Source organism: Meleagris gallopavo, chromosome 7 (genome assembly GCF_000146605.3).
Source record: "Meleagris gallopavo isolate NT-WF06-2002-E0010 breed Aviagen turkey brand Nicholas breeding stock chromosome 7, Turkey_5.1, whole genome shotgun sequence".
NCBI lineage: Eukaryota > Metazoa > Chordata > Aves > Galliformes > Phasianidae > Meleagris > Meleagris gallopavo.
In genome coordinates, this window is record NC_015017.2 from 13,218,977 (window position 1) to 13,237,863 (window position 18,887).

The window sequence follows — 18,887 nt, forward strand, 5'->3', positions numbered from 1 at the left end:
GAAGATTACAGTTTTGCTAAGCAGTAATTGTGTTTTTTTGTCCAGAATTAGATGAAAACATGCCATTGCTGAGACAAGAAAACAGACCTACATGGATGCTATACTGCTTACCAGTTTAGCAACAATGATTTCATTTACCATGTGCAATACAACAAAAATTCACTTGAAAGAAATAAAAACAACAGTAGAGCATTAGCAAAGAAATGGATACAGACGCCTCAAGGCTGTCCATTTATGTCTTATCCTATGTAATGGCTGAAGATATGTAGTCAAAATATTTAAATCAAGCAGCAACACAGTAGAATATCTTGATCACATAAGCCTTTAGAACAGAAGAAAAGCAAAACTACGTCTGGTAACACTCTAAGAATCTATCAGGCTGTAAATAAAACATATGCCTATCCTGCATTTTCAGCTAAGAAACTTATCCCTAGACTGTATCTGAATTTGCAGCAAAGTTGACTCCAATACCTTCATAATCCACTGCACTCACTTTGTGAGTATAGGTCAGCCACAGTCTAATCATGACTACAGCTTTTCTTCTGTTTATATACTCCAAAGTGCTGTTAAAAATCCCCTATCAAAAATGTTTTAAAGGTACCTAAGAAGCACAAAACCAAACAAAAAAAATCCCAACACTTTCTATCAGTGGGTAAGAATGAAACAACCATTTCTTCCTCATGCATTTTTTCCCAGTATCTTACTTAGTTATTCCTTCTGAAGATGAGTAACACTATGAAATCAGCTTCGGGACAAAGTAAATATTCAAAATATTATTTAGACTTACACAAGTGTAAGCCTACATAGAAACACAAGTCAGTCTGAAGTACATCACACTCAAGAGTACATATCACAGAATTATGACAACATCTCAGAGAGTTATAGTGAAAATAAGAACATCAAACAAAAGCAAAGGCAGACGTAGAAAAAACAAATTTTTCAGATTTGTTAATTCAGCCCTATCAATACAAGTGAAATTTTTTCTATTTAAAGCCATACAGATAATAATACAGACGTGTGCTTTTACCCAGATATATTGCTAGAGATGATTGCACTTCGCTCGAAGTCTGATCCCTAGATGCTTAATAGTACCTACAAGCAGCTACTTGAATAACTTAGGACAGACTGAGCCCCTTTTGATATCTCTAAAGTATAGTCCCTTACTTGAATATCACAAGGCAAAATGCAAAGTTTAGATCAAAAGAACTGAACAGTTTTAAAAAGCTCCTGTGCAGATCTATAATCCCAGAGCATAGTTAAGGGAAGACAATTTGTCCATAAGGCGTAAAACCAACAGCTGCCAAAAAACTATATTTTAGAAGATTGCTGGACAGCAGATTATTTGAAGGTGACTAGAAGTATGGGTTTGAATATCTCAAGATACCGATAGCAGAAATTGTGGTAGGGATTTTCTTTAATCTCTCCTTTCCATGAAAATTTCTTTCTCCAAATTTGCTGAAGATCCAAGAACTTCCTGACTTTCATATCTGTCTGTACTCTCCTCTTCACCTGATACAGAGCTGCAGAACTGTGCTTCACATAGTCTGCCAGTGAATCCAGTAGCAAGATTTTCATAGGTAAGAAAAAAAATATACAACCAGAAACAGGATCATCTTCCTACGTTAACAAGAGGAAATCCTACTTCCACTGCTATATTCATCTTGTTATTTCAAAAAGTACAAATATACACAGAAAAATATAACTTCATCCCCCCTCCTTCCTTTATCATTCTTGGGGCTATTTTCACTACAAAGGTTAAAAAATGCCATGTAGTAATCTGGAAGTACTGAGACTCAATTGATCACAGTAGTATGCAAGGCTATCATAGGAAAAATGTTCCAACAGTACATTTTATGACAGACAAGAAGGCAGAATAAAAATGAAGAGAATAAGCAGCAAAAAAATCAAAGCAGGCAAAACCTAATAGAGTAGCTGTTCCTGCTTTCCAAAGTTCTCATTTAAACAAGTGGGAATTAGAACAGGAACAAGGCCAGATTCTACAAGAATAAGTAAATATCATAATGCTTAATAACCGAAGACAAAATTAGGAAATAAGTTTCTTACAGAGTACAAGGTCAGAACAAAAATAGGCACAGATGTCCAAACAGAGAGTAATGGAAAAGTGAAATAAAGTATTTTCAGGAGAAGACTGGAGATAAAGAAAAACAACCCACTAAAACTACTCAAAGCATTTCAAGGAAACTGGCATTCTGCCACTAATGTGTACATTCTGCCACTAATTATAACAGCTAAATCCTAATCCAAGCACATTTTTCATATATTTCTGCAGTGAAATATCAATATTATTAGGGATATTCCAATCCCTAATAAAATTTATAATTGATAAAAACAAATTATATACTGTAGATTACAATATCAAGTATTAGAAGAGCTCAAAATAGCAATACCACTAACATATCACAAAACAGAATGAAAATATTCCAGAGTTGCATTGTATCCATGCTCTTTTGCAGAGGTTGAGAAACAAAATCTACGAAGGAATCAGTGAAAGACATTGGCTAGCAAATTATGAGGTTCTATCTGGGATTGAGACAAAAAAAAGATTTGTCTAAATAGTAGATCCTATGGAAAAAGAGAACAAAAGTTTTGCTATAGAAGATAAAAGAAAATTTACCTTGCAGTTTTGCAACAGTCGAATGAGATGCTCAAAGCAGTTACTGTTAAGGAAAATTGCCTGTAGAACAGGCCTGTCCGTGCAGTCTAACATGGCCGTGATTGTATCTACAAAATTAAAATGGAACTGACATTAAAACCAAAACACTTGCCAAAACCATTAAGCTTTTTTTTTTCCCCATATTACACCTGTAAAAGGATTAGAAAAGGTACATAATAAACATGGGAGTCAAAAATACGTAATTTAAAACAAACTATACACCATGAGAATTCTGAGGTGTTTTAAACACAGACTACTAGGCCCAAAACTCAGCAGTTTGACACTAAAAACTTCAGGTAGCCTACTATACATAGTAAAAAAACTAACTCGACTACAAAATTCCTTTGATAGCTTTCAGATCCTGCTTGAAGTCTCTGTCATTGAGTACCTAACCTGCATGCCCTCTATTAGAAGCACACAAACACTGGTTTCCTTATAAAAATTTTCTCTGCATTATACAGATGCCTTTGACTGTAAGTGATCACCATCTCAATGCTACTCTTGTTTCCTTGGAAGTCCAGGGGAAGAAAATACCTGCATTTATATTTGCCATTCCAAACAAAGTAAAAAAACATTCACAAATCCTAAATGCTTATCTAACAACTCAGCACCAACACTTTAAGGACCAACATCTTTGCCAATGTTTGCAGTAATTCCATCTGAAAAGCAAACTACCACAAAACAGCCATCACAAGGATATTTTATTAAAAATCCTCCTCACTCTGCAGTTAAGGTGCTGTCATTGTTGCGTAGCAATTTTCCTTTTTTTTTTTTTTAAATAGAGACTGGTAGTCCATGAACCTTGATACTCTGGTTAACTATGAATATGAAATAGAATATATATAAAGAAATGTCAATGAGAAAAAACATTTGAAGTTTTTCCATTATATAATTAAATGAACATTTGTACAACTTTCAGTTATATTAATACAACAATTCAATCATTACTTGTTTTGGAGCTATTATCAAGAGACATTTAAAGGAACTGCACAGTTGAGTACTTACTCAACATTTGGATCTGTAGTGCTATGAACCTGCTCTCCCACTGCCTACATCGCCTTGGTTTAGGTAAAGCTGAATGGTCTGAATTAAGCAACTTGAAATAGTTCTCCAGTATTGTACTGGTCTCCACCTGACGCTGATCAGAACTGCTGTTAAGGAGAATGTGGACAACTTCTGTCAGGCACTTCAGAGTAAGCTCCGCCTTTCTGCTCACTTCCTCTGGGCTCCCATCATCCCAGTTATCACAGTCTGCTAAAACACGCATCAAGACTTCCATGGTAGCAGGAGATACTGCTTGAAGAGCGTTCCTCTGAAACACATGGATGAAAAGAATTAAGGGGAATAAAAATGCAACTCAGACCTGCTGATTTGAAGATACCTGAATCCTGCAACAATCACTATTGCTTCCATTTTAATTTATAAACTGTAGTTGTTAAACATCCTACTTGGATTATATTATTGACTATAGATGAAATGCAGCCTACCTTGTGTACTTAATTAGGTTTTCTTTTTCAAACAATATTTATAGGGTAAAGGAAAGATCATTTAAATTGACATTATAATATTCTTATTAAGTACCCTTGATAACATTAATTCTAAATAAACCTTAATTCCAAATTTCATTTTAGGTTCCCACTTTCATAGACTCAATACTTTAAAACAAATATTTGTCTGGGTCCTGAATGCCTACCCCTCAACTCTCTTCCTGGAATCTGACTGGATAGGCCTCAGGGTCACACTACATCTAGAGCAGGAGTACAGCTTTATAAAGCACAGCAAGAAGCCTTGTCAGGGTCTCCCCACCTTGTCTAGAGATCCCGCATTCAAGCCACAGCTCCCAACATTTTACCTGCCTAAACAGTGTAGTTTAGCAGCCATGTCCCTGCCAGGCCATGTACCTCGTTCCTGACCTACTGTTCAACTTCCTGACTTGACTTTACACTTACTTTATTACTATGGCACCAGAAGTAACATTTACTAAGCAGAACATTACAGAAGTCAGCCCATGAGAGCATATGCTGGCTTTGCTGATGATTAACAGTATTTTTTTTTTCAGATATTCTCTTCATGTTATTTTAAAGGTCTTAAGGACCTTGGAGACTTTGAAACCCTTGTATTTCCTTCTGAAACACACTGGGAAGCTACATGTATGTCATGTAATTATATAAAACTTTGCAGGTGGAAACAGTCTAGTTACTCACATTTTTCTATGTATGCGAAGACATTATGTTTAGTTCACAAGAATGTGTTGTTATTGTAAAAAGCAGCCTTGTATTGCTTTCTGAAAACAGAAGCTAGCTTGTAGTATTTAGATACAGAACAGCTCTAAACTTCACAAAATAAATAACTACTACATAGTAAATAAATTCTCTTTGATTATGGGATATTTATAAGCTTTGGATAACGAAGATAATGTTGGAGACTTCAGCAGCTGGGAAGAGTTTAAAACATCCTTACCTGACCACCAACCACAATAGCTCCAAAGAGATGTAACAGGCAACATTTCAGGCTTTCCTTGAGATGTTCACTTTCTTGGAAACATTCTGATTGGAGTAAATAAAAAGTAGTAGGATTCCTTATTTTATAATATAAATTATACAAGGCTTTTCTTCTCTCAAACAAAAATAAAAAAGCAGGAATGGTAAATAAAACAAGCATCTTTGCTGCTTGATATCATGCAAGCTTAATACAAAATTTTAACTCTAAAATCTCCACTTTCTTTTATGTAAGTCACATACATTAACACATCCATTTCAGAGTTATCAAAGAAACATGACAACCCTGCATTTATCAGGAAGACTGACAGATCCAAAGAGGTACTGCAAATGTACTGTGGAATAAATGGGATTAATTTTCATTAGACTGTTCAGAACATGCTAACACAAGCAGTTAGCAGGTACAAGAAATGTTAGAAGACTTATGACACCGAGACAAATGCCATTTACAGTGCAGGTGCCTTAGGAAAGCAGAACTTGCTCCCTATGAACCAAACTTCCCAAGGAAGCCTGTACAGCTCTGTTATCTTTCTAACAATAAAAAAAATATCTTCAAAGATCTCATAGCATATCTGATACATGGAACTCTTAGGAATACAGCCTGGATATTGTTGCTATAGCAATATCACTAGAATCAAAGCAGCTGCAACTGATACCACAAAAGGAATATTTTCTTTTGAATTAGCCATTGTAGTTCCATTCCAATATAAGATAACCAATTAAGATAAAACTGCTGGAGACTGAGATTTTAAACACTAGAAAATGGAAAAATTCTGTATTCGTTAAAATAATAATGTTACCTTTCAGACAATTACCAGTTATTGGCAAGTAGTATTTCTGACTACATACTGGAAGTATAAGCTTGTTTCAGAAGAAAATTGCACCACTATTTTTAATGGTCTACAAATTAAACAAAGCCTACCATTTCCCTAACTTAGAGTCTCTGAATCTTTCGTGGAACATCAGACAAATTCAATAGAGTAGTACCTAGCTGACTGTGGAAAAATTATGAGGCAGTGTAGACAAAAAAAAAATCTTTAGTACTCCTGTGGGAAGTACACCCTTAGTACATGCTCAGCAATTTCTTGTACTGCCAGATGGCCAATCAGCAGATGAGTACCTGCCAGCTAATTAGCACACTTGTAGGTTTGTCTCACTACAAAATAAGGGATTTGGGAGAAAACAGTACAGTGAACTAAACAGAGAGGAGAGATCCTGAAGATAACAATCCTGAAGAGCAGACTTCAGAGTCAGCTTCCAGTGCTCTAGCACAAAGACAAAGACATTTTACTGACCTCTTTGCCAATACATTATGTATGTAAGAACACAAATTCCAAAGTAGCAGTTAGGACACAATTTAACCAGAGATAAAGGAGAGTAGTTCCCTAAACTGCAGTCCAAGTTGACTTTGCTATTTGGATGGTAGCAAGTTTCCTTGTTTGTGGCTACTAAACCACGAGGAGACAAAAATGCATGCATACTTTCCTCATGATTTTCTCATGCAAGTTACCACTACAGCTGCTGCTACAAGGATCTTACGTGCAATCCAGATGTATGTATCAACAAAAATGAAGTTGAAAATTCACAGATTCAATCTTATTAAATTACAGTAAACACTGAAAGAAAATCTGGAAGAAAAAGCAACCAGGCTTTCACAGACAAGTAAGGTTGGCAAGATAGTGACACTCAGAGCAGAACGCAAGCAAACAAATCAACTCAGTACATGCAGCCTCAGAAAACTGTAAGATGCTTTTATATTTATTACACATTCTTTGGGGAATGGAATTTAGAATTGCCAACTTCACTCCTCCAAAGATGACCATTTTCAAACACACTGGCGATAATACTTACGATAAAAGAAAGGGACAAACTCAACAGTGAGGGAAGCCGGTTTATACTTCTGTCTGCTCTTTTCAACTGTACTAAGGATACGTCTGAAATTACATTAAAAAAAGATATGACACCTTTGTTTCTGACTTATTACTTCATCATTTCATAATAGAGAACCCTGCCAAAAAATGTAAGTTTTGCCTACAAGCTTAAAAAATAGCAAAAAAGTATTTTGCCTTAAAAAATGAATTGCAGATGATAATGACTTTACTGCTCCACTCCTAGAAATGTCTGAATAGTTTAGAACATGGTTTGGTCAAAATAAAATGAAACAAAACACCACTAGCTACCTGGTACTTAGTCCTTCCCCATTGCAAGTAAATCATCTACTAAGGTTCTTAACCATGCAATTTGAAATGGCTCAAAACATTATTATGAGATTGTGGGAGGTAGGGGGAACAAATCAAAGGGAGGTAATTCTGATAAAGACTTCTCAAAGATATGACATTTACACTGCGACCTTCAAAAATTTTTTTAACCAATTCAACCACATTTACCTGCCTCTTTTCCTCTAGCTTCCTTCCAGTTTAGAAAAATAGGGAAGTTTTTGAAAAAAAGCAAGCAATGGAAAAAACTTCATGTCAGTCAGTTACAACCAAACATCTCCTGGTACATCCACTTTATTTCCTCCAACCTTTAGACTATCAGAAAATATCTTCAAGGTTTTTAAAAATATTTAATCACATCCAGTTTCAGAAAATGTAGCAGCCTTCTACAATGTAATTATATTGATTCATTAACAAATTCTGTACCTCCACTGATTGCAGATTCTGTGTTTTTGAGTATTTATGTTCTACCTAAGATGCAATGAGATGTGCTGGCATTACGAATGCAAATATCTAAAAACAGCTTAGCAGTACTTTGTCAGGCCATACACAATAACCAGTATCAATCTGTACTGTGTTCTAGAACAGGGGAATTATACTTCACAAAAATACTGAAAGTTGTGATCCTTACATGCTCCTTAGAACTCTGTGCACAGCAAGTTAAGCTGTTATGGAAACAGTTAGTATTATCAATGACAGTTCCATAAAGCCTGCTACCCATGCAGTGCTATCGCATATTACAGGTTGCCAGCTACAAAGAAGCCCCAGCAAACAAGGTAGCACCATAACTTATATGATTGCCACTCTGTATGTGTGGAGTCAGAAGAGTGACTGGATGCACAGACGCAGCACAGTTCTACAGGATGTAAGCTGTAGAACGGACTGTAAGTTTTACAAGACTACTTATCTGCATGCACAGATCCAATATTTGGTGCACATCAAAACAGTCCTGATGAAAGTAAAAGAAACTTAAAGAGCAGTTCTGAATGATAGCGGCAAGGAGCAAACAATTTCAGCCCTTGTACGCACAGCAGAAAAACTTGTTAACTACACTGTACACTTAACATCACTGCAGTGAATTTGGGGCTAATAAGGGAGAACTGTACATGAAAGATTTCATAGGAATCTTTAAGAGGTCTCTAAAGAGTCGGTTATAACAAAGTGCATCACTAGCAGCTTCAAAGAGAAGAGCTTGTGCATAGAATGACAGAAATTAAGCTTCTCAAAAAGCCAGTTTCCTAGCACATACTAGTACTGACAACTCCAGTTGCACTCTGTTTCAGTGTTGAGTATCCACTTCATGAGGTTTTTTTCCTACCAAAACTAGTGTATTTCATTAACTCTTTAGAATAGAGAATCTTTGAAAAACAACTAGCATACTGTATCAAACCCACTGCCTATGACAACCAACTCTAACACCTGTAAAATGTATCAGCAGCATATCCATGTAATTACATTTTATTTTACTTTGATATCAGTAGTTTTTGTCAGCAACCTTATATATCATTTATCTACAGATATCAAAACTCACACAGCTTGTGATCCTGCCCTGGTCCACACTTACCCTGCAATTCTCTGCCTCCAATTGCGATATGGATCATAGAGACTTTCACAAAAAGCCAGTGCATGTCTCACAAATTCTTCTATTGGTGTCTGATCTGCCATTTCTTTCTCTTTTGTTTTGCTTTTTAACTGGGAAAAAAAATCCAGAAGTAATAACAGTGATCAAAAGACATCTAGAAGTTAAAACTTATGGAGGGGAATCAAGACTAAGAGTTCCCCCGTAAACACTGCATCTTGACAGGGATCACAATAAGCAAGACCTGGAGGTCCTCTATGGGGAAAAAATAACAGACTAAAGATGAAAACATACCTGTTGAATGTATAACGTGGTCATGGTGATGACATGATTAATGTATGAACACATCCCAATCTCTTCCACATTTGCCAAATTCCTATGAAAATATCAAGAAAACAAATGTACGGAGTGTACTGAGGCTAGTTCAAACAATGTCAGTTTTAGTATTCAGTCTATAATAACAGAAAAGTGTATAAGCATTTCAGAAACACCGCAAGGGACTGCATGTACTCAAATGTTTATTTCTGTCACAGTAACATAGGACACAAGTTTTCTTTTAACAGGAAGGAGAAGAAAGGACTGAGTCATCCTGCTGTAGCTCAACTCTATCTGGAATTTGGGGTTTCAGAGATTAAATAGATTCCCAGGACACTCCAAATAGAGAGGTCAGAAACGGCATGTGATAATAGAGGCAATAACTTTAATTTCTCCCACAGTACTAGAACAAAGAGACTGATACTGTAGCTGCATACACTTTCTAATGCTTTAATAAATATATTACTTAGAGGCAGATATGTACTATAAATTCTCCAAAGAAGAAACATCAAAAATTTAGAAGACTAAGCAAATCAACAGTAACAAAAAAGCACACATGCTATTTCCCAGTTTGAGGACGTCACAAAGATCAGATACTAATGTGATCACACAAGGAGAACTGTTTAGCAAATGAATAAAATAATAGTTGGTAATTCATCACACAGCTATCACCATCTATTTGGCTTTAATGTTCTGGAATACTTAAGCACTGCACTGCAGACTTGTACTGTTGTAGGGATAAGAAGAACAAAAAGACTCAAAAAAAAGGTTGTTAAATATTTTGCCAAAGGAGAATCCCTACCATATACTTTATTCCCTTATTCATTGAAAGCAGTTTATAATAAAAGAATGAAGAAATAGGGAGGAATAGATCCTTGGATAGTATTACAAAATTAAGAGCAAGTTTCAGAGGTCAGCTGCATTAATAGGGTAAGTCAGATCCCTAAGCTATTTATGGAATTATAAGCATGTTAAGAATGTGAAACAGTTCTTCCTGTATATTTATCATTCAATTTCTTTAATACTCAGTGCTTTCTAGAGTGCAACTTCCCTTTAAAAGTATTTCTTATACCACATACACTATGCCTTGAATTCACATAGATATATCTTGCATAATTACAAAATTGTGTCTTTGCTCCTTCTATTCCATTTCTCATGGAAAAGATTGCATGGCTTTCTTCATTTTCCTTTACTTGGAACATCATGAAAAGTGGCTTTTCTCTGATTCTACTGGAAAGCACCTGATCACATTGCATAAATGATTAGAATCTAAAGCCTGCATTAATGATTTGTTAAACAAAACAACAGCCTTGTTGAAGTAGCAAGCAGAACAAATACCTGCAAAGGATGATAAAGAATTTCACAAGCAAAAGTGACAAAGCCTGCTGCTGCTCTTCTAATCCATCTGACATTTTCTGGACACATTGCAGCAGCTGGAGTCTCAGGACCTGAAGAATATTGTCAGGAAGCAGTGATATTCCTGGAGGGATGTCATCCACCCTAAAGATCACAGACACACAACTCAACATACAAATGACACATTATCATCTATTTTAGTGTGCTTCAGTAGTGTTCCAATATACCTGCATAAGAAAGGTTACTGAAATGCAGCAACTGATTTCTCACAAGCACTTCCTAGTGAACTACAAGGAAATGCCTGCTAGCAATAAGCCAGCATGAGCTTTCTTTTCCCCAACAACAAAAAAGAACTAGAAAAACACCAGGAATACATTAACCAGATTCTTAAATACTCTTCCATGAGATTACCTGCTTGAATTACCACAGAGAAAAGGCAGAAATAGCAATCAGGTGGCCAGGGAAACTCCTAGGAGGATTGATACAACAGAATGAAACATGAAACTAAACACAAGGGAAAGCTTTCAACTTTCTACTGAAGATTAAAATAAATGAGATGCCAATAACTAAATAGACACTGAAGTCCAGTTGGCAGTAATCCACAGCAAACTTAATGCCCTTCTTACACTAACTACCCAAACTAGTAGAAAATAAGATTAAATGCCAAAAGTAACCAGCTCATAGAGCTTAAAGACTTGAAAACCAGGGTCTGAATGTACAGGAGGGGGAGCTCCCAGCAGCTCATTTGACTCCTGGCACACACATTCTGCATGAATAGCTGGCCCAACCCTAATGGTTTGTGTGCTGTTAACCCACAACGTAGTTGGTTTTTATCCTCCCAGTATCTCACCGTTTTTAGGAGAGGAAAAAAAAGACTTGGGTTGGCATTAAATGCAACAACTCTACCAAGCCTAGATAGGGCTCTGAAGAATATTAGGCACTCCTGCTATTATTTTTGTTAAAATTAGGCATTTGTAGAAACACATCAGTGAGAACCAAATGAAGAAAAAAGTCACAAGAGCACAAGGGATTTGGAAAACCTTGACAGAGATTTCACAGAATCTAGGTTCATATAGGAGACATTAACCACAAAACTGAGAGCACCTGCTTTTCTCCAACACAGCTGTCAAGAAAGCTATGTTCATTTCTGAGCAGCTTCATCCCCAAGATGCCAGTGGAGTATTATCCTCTGGGACTACAAGTGTTGTTCACAATAATCTGTGAATTCACCATCTCTGTATTAAGAACGTAATTTTTGACAGCTGAGGTTGTGTATCAGAAGTAACTTGCCCAAACTGGCCAACACGTCTCTTTTTTTGTAAGATCATGAAACACTTCGTAAGAAAGCAAACAGCCTCCCTCTCCATGCCTCACGTACCAAAGAGTGTTCTACATGTCAGTGCTATACAACTTAAATGCTTTGTGCAAGAACAGCAGAAGAAACGCTCATCTTCTGGTATTACTCAAACTGAGCATACTACAGAGATTAAATAACTGAACTTCTACCCACCCCATAGCAAATTGCCACTATATCACTACAAATTTTGAGAAGTTTATTTAATATGTAGATGTGTAATGCCACTTTTTCTTAATGAGACTGGTTGCATAAACTTACTATTCAATAAGGAAAAAAAAATCTGAAGTCACAACTGACACTCTTGTTTGCTTGCTGCAACCATACATCAAAAAATGAGAGATCTTCACACTTTAGAATCACTGAATCCTTAGAGTTGGAAGGCATCTCTGAATGCCATCTACTCCAACTGCCCAGCAATGAACAGGGACACAACAGTTACATCAAGTTACCCAGGGCCTGATCCAGCTTTGCCTTGCAGGTCTCCAGCAAGGAGGCATGAAGAACAACCTGGCTGATGGACAAGCAGTTCCAGTGCCTCACCACACTCACTGTGAAAGATTTTTTCCTTTTATCTAACCTAAGACTACCTTCTTTGAGCTTGAAACCATTTATCCTTGTTCTATCACCATAAACCCTGCTAAGGAGTCCGTCCCCTTCTTTCCTGTAGGTTCTCCTTTTTGATTCTTTCATTTGTAATCTCCTTGCATTACATTAACGTGGTTATGCAGCAACAGAAATCGCTAACCCAGGTGTTTGAAAGGAAGTTGAGTTAGTCTTCACATTGTACTCATTCAATTACAGCTCAGATCAGCACTACTCTCCCCTCTCCTCCACTAAAGCTGTAAGCAAGCACTTTGGAACAAAGGCTGATGAAAACCAGGCTTCAATTTTCAGCAACCAGTTTCCAGTAACTGTAATCTGCTTTATTCTGGTGATTCCTGCATCCTTTTTTGTGGGTTTAGAGTCCATGCACTAACACAGTGTGGCGTCTGCGGTACTTGACATAAGTTTCCTTTAAACTCCTTTGCTTAGTAGCATACAAACCAAAACCAGAAAATAAATCATAGCAGTGGAGATAATATTGCTGTTTCTGAATGTATTAAATCAAAGAACAATTTCTTCCATTAGTGATAGGGAAAAAAGAAAGCCTCCTATGAGCTGGTAAATGTTTTATCCTCTCCAGTGTAAATACTACTGAGAGGGTTGGGGGTTACTTTTTGTTTGTTCTAGGTAAAGACCAGTTGTGCACTAGGCTTTTGTTCTCAAAGCTGTCAGCATAGTTATTTTCTCGTGCAGTATCTTCACTTTCTTACTGGAAAAAAAAAAATCATTTATAAGGAGCATTAATGAACTATTGCACTTAAAAATACACAGAAAAAATATATACAGAAGATACACAAAAAAGTAAAATTAAATGTTTATATGTTTATAAACTCTACTTACTACACAACCCAAATCATATCACTGGATACGTTCACTGCTCAAGTTTAGCGGCTGCCAAATTCTGCACTACGTAGAAAATTTTCTATTTCCAAAGCATTTCAGGAGATGATGTATTTTAATTCAATGAAGAAACAATTATCAATTACATCAGCAAATGACACTGCCATTTAAGAGTCTTTCTTTCAGAAAAAAAGGCTAATAGTTTCAACTACATTTCTGAAGTGTTGTTTTTTTTATGTTAAAATTGTCATGTTTTACACTGACATAACTCCAGAGCTCTCTTCCAAAAGGTTAACTTTGCCCAGCAATCTGAACGAGCTTCTTTATCCTTATACAGTTATTCTTCATTTCCTGGCTCTTGCTGTTCAGTACATAAGGTCTTTCTAGCACTTAGCTGTCGAGCACTCCAACATTTACATAAGGAAAAAGCAGGCTCGCATCAGTCTCCATTCTAGCAATTATGGATGTTCTTGACTACGGTACACTTGACAGAGGGAGAAAGCAATTAAAAAACTATAAAATTCCTTCTATGATTTCTACACTACCTCTGTTCACAAAGAAGAGCAACTTGAGAACATTGGCACAGATGTCAGTGGGCAAACTTAATTTCTTCCTAGGCATCTGAGTCCAAGGGGTCTCTTTGGCCTCAAGAGAAGAGGCACTGGGAAACAGGTGGCTCCACTCTGACCTACATATTTCTCTTGTGCAGGCTCAGTAATATCAGCTCCATAGTGTTAATGCTTGCAATTGAAATGGACAAATACCAGAAGGATGCCACTTTCAACATGCCTGATTATCTCTCAAATGCCAACAAGGGCAGAAAATGTTTCTATATTATTTTGATATACTTTCTCTACATCTGTTACACAAATGAGTCTAAATCTGTGCAGGCCTACTCTTCCAGACCAAGTCACTAATCCTGTCATTAACCTCACAAAAATACAGGATTTTTATGCTCACAAACCCATTATTTAATGCAATGAAGATGCTGCTATTGTTCAGCACAGCTAAGCTTCATGTTTATGTTTAATCTTTTACTATGTTGCTGTAAAAACAGAAACAACAACAAAAACAACTCATGAACACAAAACAAGAAAACAAAACAAAGAGTAACAAACTTTTCCACTGCCTTTGCTTTCCTGAACTAAGCACCGTAAGATGCATTTTGATATCCCACTACAAAGCAAACATCTTCTGAAAGAAGAATTAACTGGCAGATTTTTGTAGATTTTTCACATTGGTAATTGCACTATAAACTTTGAATTAATAAAATGGCTAAGAAGAATATCTTAATACAAGTAGATGAGATGCCCTGTTTTCATCCACTGAGATCCAGTTGCAGCATTCTTTGTTTCCTTGTAACAGTGGAGGCTATCACTTACACTTCAAACAGGATCTGATCCAAAGCCCATTAGAGAATTTCCATTGATTTCAACAGGGCTTGGACAGAAGCCATTATGCAGAGAGCCATTCTTTCTATTCACTCGCTGGTAGTAGTAGCAGCTAAAACTCTGAAACTGGTTCTTGTAACTTCTGAATCCTGTTACATTTGTTTTTTCTTAAAACCTTAGATCATGCAGGGATGTATTAAAAAAAGAGAAGAACAGAGCTAGTTTCTAGTCCTCATTTGAAAAGTTAGCCTTAGTGCACAGAAATTTCAAAAAATTCAAAATGCTAAATACAGAAATGTGAAATTAGACTTTAATACCCATCTCATGATTATATTTCCATATTTGCAGTCAGCAATATAAGTCATTAATACTCTTGTTCCTGAACTTTGAGGTTTATCATTTGTGCATTTTAATTAAAAACTTTCCATCTAAAGCATCTAAAATTTTGGTCATTTTCTCTTTTTCCTCTTATAGCAATTCATAGAATAAAATTACAGAACTTTACCTATCTTACCTCTGTTCAGTCACTACTGCTACAGAAACCAAGCACTTATAGTGATATTATTTCACCTGCAACATTTAATGAATATTTATTCCAAAAATTCACAAGAAATGATTACACTTCTATAAGGAAAAACAAGTGAATATTGATTTCATCACTGATATAATGCAAATACCAGTATTTTCCTAAGTTTCATCATTCCCAACTCATTTTGACCTTCAGAAGAACAGGAGTGCCACTCAACAATAAAAAACTTCCTTCTGTTTAAAAGCAGTATTGATATTGAAAGAAACTGGGCTCTCCTCCAGGTCTGCTTCAGATATCAAAGGTGAACAGGTCTGTAATTCTACGTACCTAGTTGGCAGCTTCTCAAAGTCCACATCCAAAAACTGTTCATAGCTAGAAACAAAACTATCCAACCAAAGCTTCAGGTAATCTGGATCTTTCTGGAAAAAAGAAAAAAAGAAAAAAAAGAAAAAGGAAAAGAGTAAGAGAACATTAAGAAATATAGTGCCTGAGGTCATTAGGTAGCAAGTCTGGAGCACTAACTTGAACTGAAAGCTTTTTCCTTAACACATTTCAGCTAGGAGAAAGGAATGAGTAGACTAATTTTTAGAACAAAGATTTCACAAAGCTCTATTCTTTGAACTTCTCAGACACATTGTGCTGATGTGATAATCTTGCTCTGCTCTATTCATTAGTTGTGTTTCCATGTACTGGTATCAATGCCAATTGAAGTGTTCTAGCCTACAAACATCCCCTCCCACACCAGTTCCAATAACCTTTATTTACTCTCGAGTAAATACACAACTTTACAAAACCACTAGCATATTTTATTATTGATAGCATGGAATTTAATACATACCATTACTTATGGCTTTATACAGTTATTAAGCACGGGGATCCCCTTCTCATATTAGACCATTTTCCCTGCTCCCAAGACCCCTTCAACTCAAGCAAGTATCAGAGAAACAGAATTTAATTCACTACCATTATTAATTATATATAAACTGATTCAGATACAGTGACAACATATATAAAGCTGATACTTATCTTCCATCTGATTATTTGCTTTTATTATCTTCATTATATTTTCTCACTCATTTTCTCTGGATTTTTTCCTCCTCCTCTCTTTTTTTTCCCCCATCCCTAATGTCCTCCTTTTTCATAATCTTCCTTCTCCCTGTTCCTGCTTCTATTTCCCTTTCACAATTTTTCCTTAAGTCATCATCCCTTTTCTTTCTCTCTTCAACATTTCCCAAGAAAAGACATTGTGGTCTACAAGCCTGAAGCAAACCTATCCTCAGGTTCACTATGCACCGAACTACTTATCTTAGATGTACACCTATTAACAGCAATCAAGATGAAATTGCAACATACAGAATTAAGGAAGCTGTTAAGATAAAGAATAATTTCAAGGTTTCTAAGCTATAGGCTTAAGCTACAGAGGTCAACAGATCATCTCATGTAGGTGGGTACAAAAAACGCATTTATCAGGTTCAGAGAACACATTGAAAAAAAAATCAAACCAGAAGATGGGCAAGAACTACTGTTCACTAATATCCAAACTGAATGGGTTGGAAGTAACAGAATATGCTGTCCTCAGACATTGCTGGCTTTGCATTAGGAATCACTTATTCCTACCGTTCAGCGTGCTGAATAGTACTATGGCTTTTTAAAAATATTCACATATTTATAGCTGTAACTTCCCTGTAATCCACACAGGTTATTTTAGCCACATGCTTGCTGCTTCACAGGCTTGTAAGGACAATTTAAAATAAGATGCTATTTTGGCAACTTAGCTAAGGCTAGAGAGGACAAGGCAATAGCATCTATGGCACAGTAACAAACAGAAACTTGACCATAATCACATACATGCACTTTGCTTAGTTCACAGCCATGATAATACCCATGCATGAGAAAAAAAAGCATCTGTTTGACTTTTTTCCTGTTGAAGTAACTGCTTTGATATTCTTGGCATGAGCAAGTTCTCCTTGAAACAGAACATGAAGCACTAAAAGGATTCAATTAGTATTCCAAAACTAAGTGTTGACACAGCTGAGACTCATCTCTAGCTGTTGATAGTAAACTGTTGTAAGAAACTGAGTGGTATTTGATCAAGAAAAACTAAGGAAGCTGACTGAAAAGTGCTTTAGGAAGTGTTCTGGATGAAAGAAGGAAAGAGAAAAGAAGAGAATATTAAATGTCTGCTTGCTCCTTTTCAATGATAACTAGAGCTTAAATCTATTTCAAGCTTAAGATTTAAATTAATCTCCTTATCTTTAAACAATAATGCCTTTGCAAAGCTATCAGTGAAGACTAGCAGCAGAAGAAAAACTGGCAAGGAAAATATGAAAGAAAGTAAATACATAAATGGCAGAAACAGGACAGATGTTATAAGAGGAAAAGTTGCTACTGAGCTGTAGTGCACATGCAGCTCAGTTCTCATTGTCACAGTAACTCCTCCATATGAGGTAAACATTGCAGTTTTAGAAAGCCCTTGCTTTCTAAACATACAGTCACAACTGACAAAAAGTGCTGCAATAGTGTTTGACCATTACCTGCAGCAGACTTTAATTCTGCTCCCTTCCACCTAAAACCCCAACCAGCCAATTGGCTATACATTAATGAGAGTTATTAAAAGAATCAGCATTGATAACAAAATGAGGTAACTATTGGTATGTAGTAGTAGAAAACAGTTTACACTATAATAGACTCATTTGAGTTCAAAATCTAGAAAGAGCATGAACTCAACATCACTTGGAGGAAAAAGACAAGAGAGCCAACAAGGTCATTTAGCGACTGAGCCTACATAAGAAACATTAAGAAATACATCTCTATTATAAACCATATAAGCATACTACCATTTCAGAAATGAACAAAAGTACAGACGTAAGAGCTAGGAGTAAATCATCATCCCAGGAAAAAGGTGACAATACTCAATTGTCTTGTTCCAAGTGAAGATACATAAGCTTTTACAGATACATTAGAAACCAAAGTTAAAAACAGCTTTCAAACTTTGAATCTGGCCCAGGTTTCTCTTTTCTTACACTAGCAGTGATCAGTTGCCATAGCATGCAGCATGTGGCTGAAAGCCACCAGAAATCTCAGCTTTACTGAAGCACTTCTAAGAAAGCAAATTTACAATGTAAGTAAATGTTACCTGTGACAAAACAGACAAAAGCATGTCTCCTCTTACACAGCTAAATAAATACATTTCTGAAGAGCTGCCTGCTTGATTCAAAGCCATCCTACATTTTCCCACATCGAAGCATGATGGATTACGAAATGAAAAAGCTTTTTACATTGCTTTGGTATTTTAATTTTATAAGAAAAACAGATATTAAGGGCACCAGTTATTTCCTGTGCACCACGTAAACCAGCATCTGCACTTGAACTGAGCTTTGTTTCAAGGTCAGCTGCTACCCTTTATTCTGACATTTGAGTTTGGTGGGTTTCGTCCCATTTCCCTTTTCAACTATTCTCTTTTCTCATGATAGATGAGGTAAACTAAATTAACAGCAGAATACAAAATGACCTAATTGTTTAATGCCAG

The 18,887-nt window shown here is 36.2% G+C and overlaps 1 protein-coding gene across 1 annotated transcript in view; it reads right to left on the reverse strand.

Moving 5' to 3' along the window:
- NBEAL1 (neurobeachin like 1) overlaps positions 1-18,887 on the reverse strand; it is a 79,592-nt gene that overhangs the window by 46,960 nt on the left and 13,745 nt on the right. Inside the window, exons 3-10 of the mRNA XM_010713584.3 lie at positions 15,686-15,777; positions 10,621-10,782; positions 9,262-9,343; positions 8,953-9,080; positions 7,024-7,106; positions 5,135-5,220; positions 3,680-3,986; positions 2,636-2,742 (exon numbers count right to left, since the gene is read on the reverse strand). Coding sequence (XP_010711886.1) covers positions 2,636-2,742; positions 3,680-3,986; positions 5,135-5,220; positions 7,024-7,106; positions 8,953-9,080; positions 9,262-9,343; positions 10,621-10,782; positions 15,686-15,777 — 1,047 coding nt within the window. The remainder of the gene's footprint in view (positions 1-2,635; positions 2,743-3,679; positions 3,987-5,134; positions 5,221-7,023; positions 7,107-8,952; positions 9,081-9,261; positions 9,344-10,620; positions 10,783-15,685; positions 15,778-18,887) is intronic.